The 14,102-nt window shown below is 34.2% G+C and overlaps 1 protein-coding gene and 1 non-coding gene across 3 annotated transcripts in view; one reads left to right on the forward strand and one right to left on the reverse strand.

The window, feature by feature from the left end:
- Positions 1 to 401: 401 nt before the first annotated feature.
- Positions 402 to 14,102, reverse strand: part of KLHL14 (kelch like family member 14) — a 93,631-nt gene continuing 79,930 nt past the window's right edge. Inside the window, exons 5-9 of one of the 2 annotated variants that reach the window (XR_004953705.1) lie at positions 7,830 to 8,020; positions 7,590 to 7,748; positions 4,608 to 4,765; positions 1,082 to 2,549; positions 402 to 778 (exon numbers count right to left, since the gene is read on the reverse strand). Coding sequence is in view for 1 of the 2 variants with exons in the window: in XM_016166742.2 (XP_016022228.1) it covers positions 2,409 to 2,549; positions 4,608 to 4,765; positions 7,590 to 7,748; positions 7,830 to 8,020 (649 nt within the window). In the remaining variant the exon portion in view is untranslated. Of the gene's footprint in view, positions 2,550 to 4,607; positions 4,766 to 7,589; positions 7,749 to 7,829; positions 8,021 to 14,102 lie in introns of both variants that reach the window. The other variant, XM_016166742.2, reaches the window with a different exon arrangement.
- TRNAV-UAC lies at positions 10,801 to 10,873 on the forward strand. The gene has a single exon. It is a non-coding gene; the product is annotated as a tRNA-Val (tRNA).

Here is a 14,102-nt window from a genome sequence, read left to right on the forward strand (position 1 = left end):
TTAAATACTATGTACTTATAGAATTGATCTAAATGTATGGTTCACTTATTCTTTAGAAAGTGTACAAGTATTATTTAATACATATTGTGCTTCTAATAATTTCTATAAATATTTAGTTATTAGATTTTGGGTAAGTTATGTGTTATTGTAACACTCTTACAGTGGAACAATCAGATTCAACTCATGATTTTTAACTCACAACATTTTTCCTGAAGCATTCAATAATTTCTAGCCTTGTCTATACTGTATGCATTTACATATTGCCAGGAAGCTGAATAAACTTGTAAATCATTTCTGAAGAATAAAAATATTTAGGCATTTGTATATTATAAACCTTCATACAATTCAATGTAGAGACTTACACATATGCTTTATAAGTAGGAAAATGAGAGACAGTTAAATTAGTACATAAAGTTTTTATTTAAAGTTTTCCCCTTCCAAGCAAGCTTCATTTATACATTCTAATACTGTACAAAATTTACATCATCGGTGACTTATTTATTCACTTTTCACTTTCTAATAGTTTGCGTCTTTCTGAAATACAGAAAGCTTTACTTATAGTTCTCATAAATGCTTTTATTTATTTTGGCTAGAAATAAAAAATAAAGGAAGAACAAGTCTAAGGAAAGCAAATATCCTCGTATAAACTGTGACGTTCACATGGAATAGTGATAGTTGACGATGGAAGTTTTGAAGCAGACCTTGTTCTCTTTATGATGTCAGCTCGGACTTTCCCACAGAGTACTGTATTTTTTCTTTCTTTCTATATAGTCATATGCTTTCAAGGAAAAAAGAAATGAAAGTTGATTGCACTGGATATATATTTATATATATATTTTTACAATGGATCCTTTGGATCTGAACATACAAATAAATACAAAAACAACGAAGATTGCACTTTACTGTAGAAACGGCATTGGATTCCAGTACACCTGTCCATCTGACATGCTCTGCAGTAAAAGCTTATCACCAGGCATTTTTAATCTGTGGCTTTCTCATGATGTTGCTTTGAATGACACATATGTTGAGGGATTCAACAACATCTCTGGGTGATTAAAAAATATTTTAGACTTTTATTTACCTTTAATGGATGTTGTTGCAACTCTGAAGAGCTTAAAAATCAAATTCATGTTCCTGCCAGTTTTGTTCTTTTGACTGGCCACACTGGGATGATTTCATTGTTCTCTTGACCTTCTGCTCCTAATTCCTTAGGCTCCTGAAGACAACTAGCAATTGCTCGCTTAACTGAGCTCAGGCATCTCTGGTGATAATGAATACATATGATCAGCTGGGTGAATAATCAGGGGAATAATCGTGTGTTTTTCTAGAGTCACATCTAGAGCTATTTGTAGAGCCAAGGAGAGGAAGAGGAGGAGTATTTGTGAGGAGCTATAATTTGCACTTGTGGTTCCTTTAAGTTTTGTATGTGTTAGGAACATGGAGACAATTGGGACTGTACTTAAATTACTCTGTCTTTTTGTCCCTAAATTCATGAAAGCAATCTCCCAGTTTTCATTTTGGGTTAAGTTTGGGTCAGAGGTGTTATCCAACAGAATCTCTTTAATATTTTATGACTGACTGTCAGCCCTACTGTTTAAAGCAAATAACAGGTGTGTTCACTACTTATTTATATACTGTAAAAAAAAAATTAGAAAGCCTCTGTGAACTGAATAGTGACATAGTGTATTCTGTTTTCATCTTTCAAATAAAACTGAGGACACAGAAGTGATGACTCTGGCTATTCTAGAGCCCACAGGGCAGAAAGCAATTGGTATAAGATCCAACATCTTTCTCTTCTCTGATCCCATAAGGTGCTGTAAGGAGCAGAAGGTGTATGAAATAAAGTTATATAAAAACAAGAGTGTTTCTCTTTAACCTTACATGATTTTCTATAACTGTATTGCCTATGGAGTCTGTGAAGTAGTCACAAGTTAGGAATATAGAATCAAGTGGCAATTTCCATAATGCAGGGCAAGTATTTTAGTGGGTTCAATTTTGAATCATTTATGAACACAATATCCCCAAAACTTCAACATAGATCACATGCAGGTAAACTACAATGCACAATACTGATCTTAGGTCTCTCTGGGGGCACTCTTCTGTGTATAACTTCCTCCTTTTGAAAGTTAAGATCCACGTGAGGAGTTTTTGTAAAGCTGGGACAAGTTAAAACCAGTCTGAAATGGAAGAGTCTGTCACCACAGCAAGTTTGGTGTGATCTGAACTACAGATACAGTTATCTGTTCAAGAACAGGTCTTTTTCTTTTGTAGTTACTCGTAAATCATCCGCAATCAAGGGTGGGTCTCGGCAGTTGTACCATTCAAATGCACTGTTCCTAGTATAATAGTGATGTTGCCTGTCATTGTTTCCTAGAACGCGATGCTGTTCATTCCAGGGTTTCCTAGTGTTATTTATTGTAAGGTACACAGGCGGGCAGGATAACTGTTGCACAGGCGGGGCCTGCCAGCGGTTCTGCTACATCTCCTTCCAGTTCTGTCCAGGTGCCTTTTTCTGGACAATAGCATATTGTAGATGACTTGTAGGCCCCCTGTAATGGCAGAGCAAGAAACATTTAGAAAAGAATGTGCAGAGAAATGTAATGGCAACCTTATTATTTTGTTTATTACATGTACATTGAGAAAAAAATATCAGTTCTCTACTCTTGCTAAAAACTACAAGTGAAAGTAGTAAATTTTAAACTTTTATTGCAAAGGAAAATTTGAGATTGACAAGATTTTAAAATTTGTTTTTGTGTGTGTGTGACTGATAATAAAAGTCAAATGCTGAGAATATCCTAGATTCAACAAATCTCTTAAAATAGCTGACTGAAAAATAGAAATTATCTAGCTGACTTAAGTTAAAAAAAAGCTCACTGTAAATATTCAAATAATTAAAGTAAATTAGATTTTAGATTGTTGCCTCACTTTTTTGTTTTTATTTTACTACTATAGAAAATTAGAGCTGGGGTTCAAAACCAGTTTAAAATAAACTGGAAATGAAGGCTTGCCAACTTCTTCACACATTAATTTTTTTTTTCAAGAGGCCACATGAGAAATAAAATCTCTTCATCTTGTTTCCTTTGTCAACCTCTGAGACTAGTACTTGTATCACATTTCCAGCCTCAAACCAAAGCGTATTTGTTTTTGTCGTAGGCAAAAAAAGAAGAAAAAAAAAACCCAAGGAAAAAAAAATCCCAACCAATTTAACAACAATTTTCTGAAATTGTACTCCTATAATTTGGTTCTAAACATATACAGTCTTGTGGATAACAACTTGTCCCAATGAAAAAGCACATGTACAAATATCTATGTCAATACATATTTGCCTCCCTATAACTATTGGCTTTTTAAAGCTCTCCCAAAACTTTATATAACCACCTTGTTTGATATTAAAAAAAATAAAATATTATTAAGATCCCAAATTAATCTTATAAAACTAACATGTATAAGTATTAAAATATAAAAAGTCATTACTTAAAAAGTGAGTATGTAGACCACTAAACCTTACGCATCTCCTGATGGATGTAATATGAACTACAGAGCCACCTCCTCAATTGTTCTTGCTAAAAATAAATAGATAACAAGAGAAATTTAAACAAAGAAAAGCTGAACTTAATTCAGTCCTTATCTCTAACTTCCAGTCTGTAGGAAATATGGAGACAGGACTATTTTAAAGGACATCATAAGGAAGTCATTAGCTAATTCCAGAGTGTTGGATGATCTATATGAAAACTGACCCTGCTTTTTAATAAGTCAATGGCATGGAACAAGAAATGGGACTGGGGTAATTTTCCAGTTTGCAAGAGATGTGTAAGAGATAATAACTGAGACAAGTGAGACTTGTTGGATCTTGTTTTGAACATATCAATTTGAAAAATACATTTTTTTCAAGTGAATGGGGGAAATTTAAATATGGATTAGATACAAGAGAATTATTGTTAATTTTGTTGGGTGTGATAATGATAGTGTGTTTACATAAATGAATGATTTTTGAAGATAAATACTGATACATTTAGTGCAAAAAATATGTCTGAAATCTGCTTCAAATTGCTTCAGTAAAAATTTTTTGAAAAGAGGATAAATGAGGTAAGTATGGCAAAATGTGGATGGATATTGAATTTGGATGATGCATCAACTAGGGCCTACTATGCATCAACTAGGGCCTGTATGTTTGGAAATTTTAATGATAAAGAGGGGGGAAAGTAAAAAGCAATGCAAATCACATATTCTAAATAAAATTTGTGAATATTGAACAATTAATTTTCATTTTTCATGCAGTACTTATGAGACACTCCTATTCAAACAATTTCAACAGAACGTTTGTAAAACCACTACGGTATGACTTTTATTTGAAAAGCCAGAACCACGAAAGCTTAGGGATGGGAGAGAACCAGAGACCTACCCCATTTTATGATACAGTTGATCAGAGAGCAAGCCAGCTCTATAGAAGCCACATTGATTCTATTTTATTACCTATGGTAATTTAGTATTTTAATATAAGCATTATACCCTTAAAAGGTACCTGTGTGGGTGATAATACATTTTGAGGGAAAGAAAAAGTAAGTACAAAGACAAAGGAGGAAGAGGAGTTCGGTGTGGGCACATACCATACTCCAGCTGTAGCCTCCCACAAGGTAAATGCTGTCATCAAGCACTGCACAGCCAGGACCACTTCGACCCTCCAAAATGGGAGTTTGGAGAATATTCCATTGGTCACCTTTAGGGTCATAGCATTCCACGAGCATTACATCAAGGTGGGAGAAACCTAAGTGACATATCAAAATGGAATCACAAAAGAATAAACTCTTGGGGTCCCAATTTAAGGCTAGGGTTCATTTTTAAAAAAGACGTAGAGCCAAGAAGCAGATCACTGTGTCCTTGAAGACACAAATGTACAAATTTACAAGTGAAATTAGGTGATATGTCAGAAGGACCTAAAACAAACAAACATACAATTCAACTCTGGGTGTTCCCGATTAATTCAAAGCAAGAATATCTGACTAGATAGGTAAAGATGTCATTGGTTGACTATATGGGGGTATAGACCTTATTAAAAATGGCTTATTAAATTCTTTTCAAATGGTTTAAAATAATTATAGTTAAAGCAAACATTTTATAGAGTGCTTTCAATTTAAGCTAGTTGTTGTTTGCTAAGTTCTTTATATAAATAAACTCATTTAAGCCCCTCAGTCATCCTGTGAGATAGTTATACCATTTTATTCATTTTATAGATGAAGAAACTGAGGAAAAGAGTTAATGACTTGGTAAGTCACACGGATAGTAAGTAGATAGACAGAGCTTTGAATCCAAGTGAACAGATTTCAAAATTCACATTTTTACAGACTAAACTATATTGCTTTTCTTAAACAAATATTTAATTATCTCAAATAGTTAAAAATATGTCATTCAGCATCTTTTACCTTTTTTTTTACAGACTGACTATGTTTTTTAACAGCTATGATAATGTGAACCATTTCCACTATCTATGAAAGATCAAGGTTCTGAGCAGGGGATTAACTCCCACTGAAGGGTTTCTCCTCCCACTTCTGATAAAGTTTCTTAGTGGCTGGGACAGTTGCTAAGTCACTGAGAATAACTTAGGTTCCCAGACTCTACTGGACCCTTGCCTTTAATTTAGAGAATCAAAAATCCATAGTGAGAGCTTTATGGTCACGGAGCAAACTAAATATTTAATGATTTTTCTTCTAGTTAAGTACATGCTATAGATATTTGTTAGCTGATAATTACAATACATATACTAGATTAACCAATATACTGGACTCTTCAAATTAATAGAAAGGTAGACCAAAAAATAGAATCTAATTTTCATTCTCGAAGAAGCAGACAGATTATTTTAGGCCACTAACCTTTTACATAAAAATAAATCACATAGATTTGGGAACAATAGAGAAATGTGCTTACTGCAACTCTGTGATATATTCCTTTCTGTACCATTAAGATAGTCGATGATAACTTTTGAAGCATATTTACTTGGAATGAGGATTTAGGCAAATCCTGGTGCTAAGGTTCTAGTGGCATCATATGAAGATATGTGTGCTTTCTCTGTACCAAGTGCATATATTGTATATGTTGACTGTAATCTTAACATCTACCAAGGAAAGGACCATTATCCCTCTTTTACAGGCATGGGGTTAAGTATCTTGAGTAAGACCACACAACTGTAAGCAAATAACCGGGATTCAAACCAAGTTTAGATGCAAAGTCCATACCCTTTCCTCTATGACACGATGCCTCCCTGAGCCAATGTAATTTTGATGCGTGTGTTCTATTTCTCATTCAGGTTGTCATCACTCAAGTATTTTCTATCCCAATATAACCATATATATTAAAAGTTCCTAAAATATTTGGGTATTCTTGTGCAAGGAAATTAGTAAAAATTGTATTTTAATGCAGAAAGCTACAAAGTTAATATAAAATATATTGAGGTAAAGGAATGGTGTATGGATTGAAATGAAGAAGCACCAGTGAAAGAGAAAAAGAATAAAAAAGGAAGAGTTGCAGCAGTGAAGATAATCCTCTTCCACTGGGGAGAGCTCTGAGACGAGCCACAGACTTAGGCCAGGAAAATGACGTTTTTGATTGATACGAACTTGGAAATATTTACATAAAAATTACACTTCTCCAGGCTTTATTATATTTAGGGGTAAATATGTATTATGAAAAATAGAAAAATGTCTATGTCTAACCCATTTTTTAACATATGTATCTAATTAAAAAATAAGTGCACAGATGGGTCTTATCTACCATATTCAGATGGCATGTTTCTCATTTAGTTTAATTTCAAGGATCATGGAAGGTCATAGCTGGAAGAGATTTTAGAGACCAATTAGACTAGTTTCTTCATTTTCAGATGAGGAAACTGAGGCCCAACTCAGTTAATAACATTCTCAATAGCACAGATCTCTCTGCTTTCCTGGCATATTCAGTGTTATATTCGTGGCCATAAAGTTACGTACATGCACGTACACTACAAAAAATTATAGGCATATACAAAGATGGAGAAGCAAAGGAGCCAAAACATGGATCTAAAAACACTTTGCTTTAAAATTTTTTTTTTTATTTAAAAAAGTAAATAGAAAAAGGTTGTGAATCATAGATAATTCTTAAAAGAGATAATTCTAAATTTAGACATGAAATTCTAAGTGTTTAAGAAAAATCATGTATTAGTTTCTTTGTGCAGCTATGACTAAAGTTTTTATGATTACTACAGAAAACAATTTTCTGGAAAAAAAATCCATTACTATAACTTTGATGATAAGGAATAATTTATTTCACTGAATTCATTGTTATAACAAATTGTTTGTGCTTTTTCGGTTATTAATGCTTTCATTTTTATTTTCTGTAGACATCATTATTCATTTCCTTAATGTGTGTGGTAACTTGAAAATAATCCTATCTGCAGAGAAGCCAAAATAAATGCTTGCCCAAGGGTACTGGTAATTTACACAGAGTAGATTTTATTTGGTCAACATGTTTTTTACTTGGTTAACTATGATTATCTAATGAGAAACCCCCCTTAGCAAGAAATATGAGATGCAAATGTTACTGTGATTTTGAAAAAAAAAGACCTTTCAAATGATTTCCTCCAATTGCATACAAGCGATCATTCATTACAGCCAAAGTGTGGATGGCGCGTTTTGTGTTCATATCTTGTTTTCGAGCCCAGACATCCATTACAGGGTCATAGCAATATAGCCATGGGACATATTCTCCATTGTGTACACCCCCTGTGAATTAAACATATACATACAAGTCAAGAAAGTACCTTGGAATTGAACTTTGTAACAGAAAATAGAGGAATGACTTGCCTGAAATGTATATTTTCCCATTGTGCACTGCTCCTGCATGAGCTGCCAGAGGCTGTGGCAAAGAGGACACATAACGCCATTCGTTTGTTTCTAGGTTATAACACTCCACACTGGACAAATAGCCGGTTTCATTCCTTCCACCAATAACGTATAAATGTTTGTCCAACCGACATGCATAGAAACTGGCTCTTCTACAATGAAAACAACAACCCATGATAAATCATAAAAGGAGCCCAGTTAGTCAGGGAAAGGAGGCACATTCTGCTTCAGAAAGCGTGGCAAACCTTTGGAAATTACACTTAGCTACCTTCTAAATCTGAGACTTTATGCAGTAATCATACGCATTGCCCATTCTGTTTAACATTTTTGATAGTAAAGGAACACTAGAGAAACAATTTACCAACTCTTTGTTTCAGCTTTTTTTTATCTGGCTTTTGATATACTGTTAAAATGTTCACTAATGTTTGGGATATTTGGTACCCTGTATGGATATCACAGCTCAGTAAGACAAGGTGAAAAATGAGGTAGATAATGTAACAATAATAAATTATCTTGACATTCACTTTCTTTATGGTCCTTCAAGGGTCATTGTTCCCAATTTATAAGAGAACTACATCATCAAAATTTTTCTTCAATTATCATTTTTTCTCCCCCCACTTCCCATCACGGTACTACTGCAAATAGAGAAACTTTTGTGAACTGAGTATAGTGTTGAAATTTCACTCTTATGTAATCCATTATAGAAATTTTGTCTATGTAGCTTTTGGTGTTGATGCTTACAAAGCTGTAGGATATCTTTTTAGTTTCTTTTCAAGAGAGGCTATTTATTAAATTATATCACTATGCCATCAAAGGCAAAAGACACAAACCATGTTGAAAGGATTGGAGACAAAGAGACCAATTCTGAGGTAGACCAAAATCTGGGAATGAGATATTGAGGACCTAAATTAGAGTTCTAGAGGAATACAGGGAAAGGAGTGATGGGAAAAAAATTTCAGAGGAAAATGTAAGACTTGGTACTTAATAAGATATGAGAGTTGAGGGAGAATAAAGTGTCAAAGAGGACTCCAAAATTTGGAATTGGGATGACTAGGTTGAAATCTAAAGCAAGTCCTTGATTCTTTGCTTCTTTTTTTTTTCTCATTATGCTACCAGAATTACGTATTCATAAGGATAACATACAGTCCAATACTGAAAAAGTACAATTGTTAAGTGCCAAGCCTCTCAGAGAATATATGTTATGTTTGATGAATTAATGGTCTTTACAAAATTTGATGTCGAGACTCTTGGTCAATGTCAATAGCAAGATGAGGAGTTATAGAAATTTTTATCAGGTAAACCTATACGATTTAGAGATCTTCCAAGTTGTGTTTACAAAGAGCCCAAACCCTATATAGCATCTATGTAACATCCTGATTAATACTTTGGTCTCTGGAAACAGATTGCTTGGCTCTATAATTTATTGGGTGTGTGGACTTTGACACATTACTCAACCTCTCTCAGCCTCGGATTACTCATCTGTAACACGGGGATGGTGATGGTACCTTTCTTACAGGGTTACCTGCAAATACACATCTCAAGGTAAAGTGCTTACCATAGTGTCTAGCATTTTGTGCGTGCTCAGAAACCACTAGTTAATACCTGTATAAGAATTTTTTAAAAATCAGTCATCAAGATGTTTGCATATAAACTTCTCCTAATAATATTATAAGTGATGACTAAATTCTTTAATATTTATTTGGATGGTTTATTACCATATAGATATAGTATATATTATAGATGGTGATGTATTCAGTTTTATTTTATTCTTTCCAGTTTTATTGAGGTACAATTGACAAAATTGCAATATATTTAAAGTGTACGATGTGATAATATATGTGCATATTATGAAAGGATCCTCACCATCAAGATAACCAACATATCTGTCACCTGACATAGTTATCCCCCAGTTTTTGGGGGGAGAGGTGAGAACATTTAAGATCTACTCACAGCAAATTTCAAGCATAAAATTGAGTATTATTAACTATAGTCACCATGCCGTACATTAAATTTTCATAACTTATTCATCTTACAAGTGAAATTTTGTACCTTTTGACAAACCACAATCCATTTCCCCTGCCCCTCGTTCCTGGCAGCCACCATTCTATTCTATACATCTTCAAGTTCAATATTTTTTTAGATTCTACATATAAATGATATCATTCAGTGTTTGTCTTTCTCCATCTAGTTTATTTCACTTAGCATAATAACTTTCCGTTTTATCCATGTTGTCACAATGACAGGATTTCCTTCAATTCTATGTTTGAATAATATTCCATTGTAAATATACACCATGTTTTCTTTATACATTTACCTGTTGACAGACACTTATGTTGTTTTCACATCTCAGCTATTGTGAGTAATGCTACAATAAACATGGTAGAGTACAGCTATCTCTTCAAAATACTAATTTTAGTTCCTTTGGACATATATGCAGAAGTGAGATTGCAGGATCATATGGTTTAGGTATTTTTTGTAGTTCTGAAATTAGCATTATGAATAATTTTAGAGTAATATTTTGGCTATGTTTGTTTTTTACTATATTTTCTTGATGCTTTAAAAAATATGTGCTGTGTAAAATTCAGAGGGATGAGGAAGAACAATGGAGGAAGAAAGAGAAAGAAAAAAGTAGAAAGGAGAATAAAGAGCAGGAAGGACAGATTTCATAAAGTAAGGGTTTATGAAGTGTTGTTAATCTGGGCCTATGTCTTCCGAGGGGTCCATGAAGCTCTTTGGAAATTATAATAAATTTATACACACACACATACACACACGTGCATTTTTGGAAGAAAATAGAGAAAGATTTTGGAGAGAGATTTTAATCAGATTATCAAAGAAATGCAAACCTAAAAAGATTGGAATTTTTTTTTGGTATAGAGGAGTAAAAACTCATTAAAATATAAAATTAGGTTTAAAAACAGTTGCAGGATGTGGTTCCATAGTGTAGTGGTTAGCACGTCTGCTTTACACGCAGAAGGTCCTGGGTTCACACCCCAGTGGAGCCACAGACCCTGGTCAATGGCCATGCCACCCTGAGCAAGCCTGATGTCTGATCTCGGAAGCTAAGCGGGGTCGGGCCTGGTTAGTACTTGGATGGGAGGAGACCACCTAGGAAGACCAAGTTCTTAGGCATAAATAATAATATTAAATAAAAACAATTGCAAAATTAAGTGTCTACAGATGGACTACTGGTTCCTTCCATTTCTCAAGCTAAGTTTCGATTGCTCTCTTCTTGAATATGATAGGTCAAAGTTATTTTACTAGTGCTTTTACCTCCTCAGTTAAAATGTTTCATTGAAAAGACTGACACATGTCTGGAAAAGTCTTTATAGCTATTTCTTTGTACTATTGACACGAGGGTACATCAGTGTCCCTCTTCCATATGACTCTACGACAGGTCTTGGAGCCTCTGAAATAATTAACGGGCCATTTAAAAATAATTGAACGAGGTAGGTGTAAGGTCTATGTATTGGTCTAGAAGAGAAAATGCCCATTAGCATGAAAACCCTCTATTAAAATTTGGATAGTGGAAGATAAGAGAAGGCTCTTTATTTGATAGTGTGAACTCCTTTTATCTAGTTTAAATTTCATTTTTCTCACTTTTCCTGATCTGGCTCCTTCCTTCCTCACTGTGACACTGAGTCGGTCTGTCAGAACTTGCTCTTTTTAGCTGAAGCATTCTAAATTTAATGCTCCATGTGTACTCCTAGCTTTATCCACACAGTGTCACTGTTAGGATCTAAATGGGAAAAAAAAAATCAGTAGGTTTCGCTTCCTGATAAAAGTGCATTTTTATGTAGAAAATTCCAATAGAGAAGATTCTGAGTCTCTGACTTTATTCCTTTGCATGTTCAAAGTGAGAATTCATGAAATGCGTTGTAGAAACACTGGTTAATGGTCTGTCTGCAACTGTGAACATTTGCTCGAGGCTAAAGTCTTTCCATAACAGGTCTCTCTTGAGAATGCTCCCTGCCCTGCCTCTCCACATGAAGAGCGCACCTGGTTATTCTATTTAAGCTATTTTTGGAAAAGTAAGTTACAACTATTAAAGATTCCTTAATGGAATTACCCTCTTTGTATTTTAAATTGTCATCTCTTCCCCCTACAGCTCTCCTCATCCCCACTTACCCCACTACCAGAGGCACTATTCGGTGTATTGAGATAAATTTTAAAAGACTACCAATAACTTCTACAAACGTACATTGAATCCTGCATATTGTACAGGTCTTCACAAATCCTTTCTTATCCTTAAGAATGGTCAGTTTATATCCTAAAATATGAGATTGAATTTTTATAACTTAATCTCAGCTTGAATTTTTGAATTCAATCATCAGCTAAAAAAACAATAGATTTTTCAAACAGAATATTGTCTCACATTGTTTCTTGTAAGGCTTCTAGAAACAAAACTGTTAAATTTGAGAATATTTCTGATGGATTTGCTTCCAGCTTTTCACTTATACTGTGAAATATATGCTTTGTTGTTGTTCTACAAAATGCTTTTTCTTTTTCTCTTTTTCCCCTAGACTAGCAAAATCTCTATAAGAATAATACCCAAAATGTCTATTTTATAAAAAATTTAAAGTCTCCAAAGCATTTCTATTGCTTCAAGTTTTCATTTTGCCCTCTTCTTTTTGAAGAATCAAATCCCAAATATGAGACCAGAACAACTCATCAGCATGACATTTTAAACTACGTTTTTGTCTAATCATTGCTATTGGTAAATTTATAGGTAGCAGGCATGCATTTATTTCTGCTATGTTTGAACTTATTCATGGTTGAATAAAACTAAAGACAGTGTGCCCATTTCCCAGATGAACCCGGAAGGTATTCTGCACTTTTATTTATACACTTTTGGAATCTCTGATGAGCTAAGATGTCCTAGGAATCTGTCCAGCCAGCTCTGTAAGAATGCGTTACCCTAGAGGTGGCTTATAGAGTGTTTCTATTATTCTCAATCAGTTTGGTAGTAGCTAATGGAAGTAGGGAAGTGGGGACCTTCTGGTGAATTTGATTCATGACCTATGCAATGCAAAACCAACTCAATTAAACATTTAAGAAACTTCTTTTCTGATCTGAAAAGTATCTCATATATTTTAGTTTTGTTTTTCTTCTTTGTTTAATCACCAATTAGACCACACTGGTAACTGATCATACTTGATATTTTGAATAGAAACTCAGCAATGACAGAAAAATTTCATTTTAAGTTATGAATTGCTGCCTGGGTCAACCAACCCAGAGGAGATATGGAGCTAGAAGATTGACTGGGTATTTGTGAGATCTGCCTTTTCCCATTCTGCTCTGTTAGGAGCTCTTTATTTGGTCTATCGAGTTGATTGTTCTAAATCTAAAAAAAAAAAACTTCTCTTACTAGGGACCCGACATGATATACCATAATGACTTAGAAAGAAACGTTAAACAGTCCATCCTGTCAACGGTGGCTGCCGGGTGCCGACAGACCATGGCAGGTCTTTTTATCAGGTCAATGAGCTGCTAAAAATTGTCTAAGTAAGACCCTGCCATGATAGGCCATAGTGCCTCAGAGGAAGTCATTATAGAATATCAAGTAAACAATACAGATTTTTAAAAAATTACTAATTAGGTTTTGTAGCAATACTTCTCATCCTTAGGGGCTCTACAGTAAGATAATTGACCGCGACGTGAGTTATGCCTCCCAAAACCAAGGCGTGAAGGTTAATTATCGTGGTGTATAGCCCCCAGCAAAGGGGACTGTGGTGATGAGATGCTGACATTTCAAACATGTTATTGATGCTTATTTTAAACATATTTTTATGTAAAACTTTCTTGAGTGGTTTTGATTAAAAGGTAAAGTGATGAAGCTATAAGAACAGCACCAAGAATTAACCCCCAAAAGAGAGAAACAGGAGAAAGACATCAGGAGGCTTTTATGTATCTATGTATACCAACAGGAAGATTGAAAAGTTTGTCAGGATGTTAACTGACTAAGAATAATTTGTTGAGGTACCTGAATTAGACATTCCTAATAGTGCCTGTGGTCCTTTAAAAATATTGTGCCTCACCATTTTCAGTGTATAGCTTTTAGTCTCCTGAAAGAAAGTTTTAATATATTTATATGGAATAGAAAGTTAGAGAGTTTCTTTATAGCATAGATTCATACTGTCTTCCTGCATAACGTCCATTTTTGAATGAATGATAAGATCTGAAAATTTCTTTTTAACTTGGAATTTATGATTAAGGATCTAATTTAATCTCAGT

This window comes from Rousettus aegyptiacus, unplaced genomic scaffold, assembly GCF_014176215.1.
Source record: "Rousettus aegyptiacus isolate mRouAeg1 unplaced genomic scaffold, mRouAeg1.p scaffold_m13_p_12, whole genome shotgun sequence".
Lineage (NCBI taxonomy): Eukaryota > Metazoa > Chordata > Mammalia > Chiroptera > Pteropodidae > Rousettus > Rousettus aegyptiacus.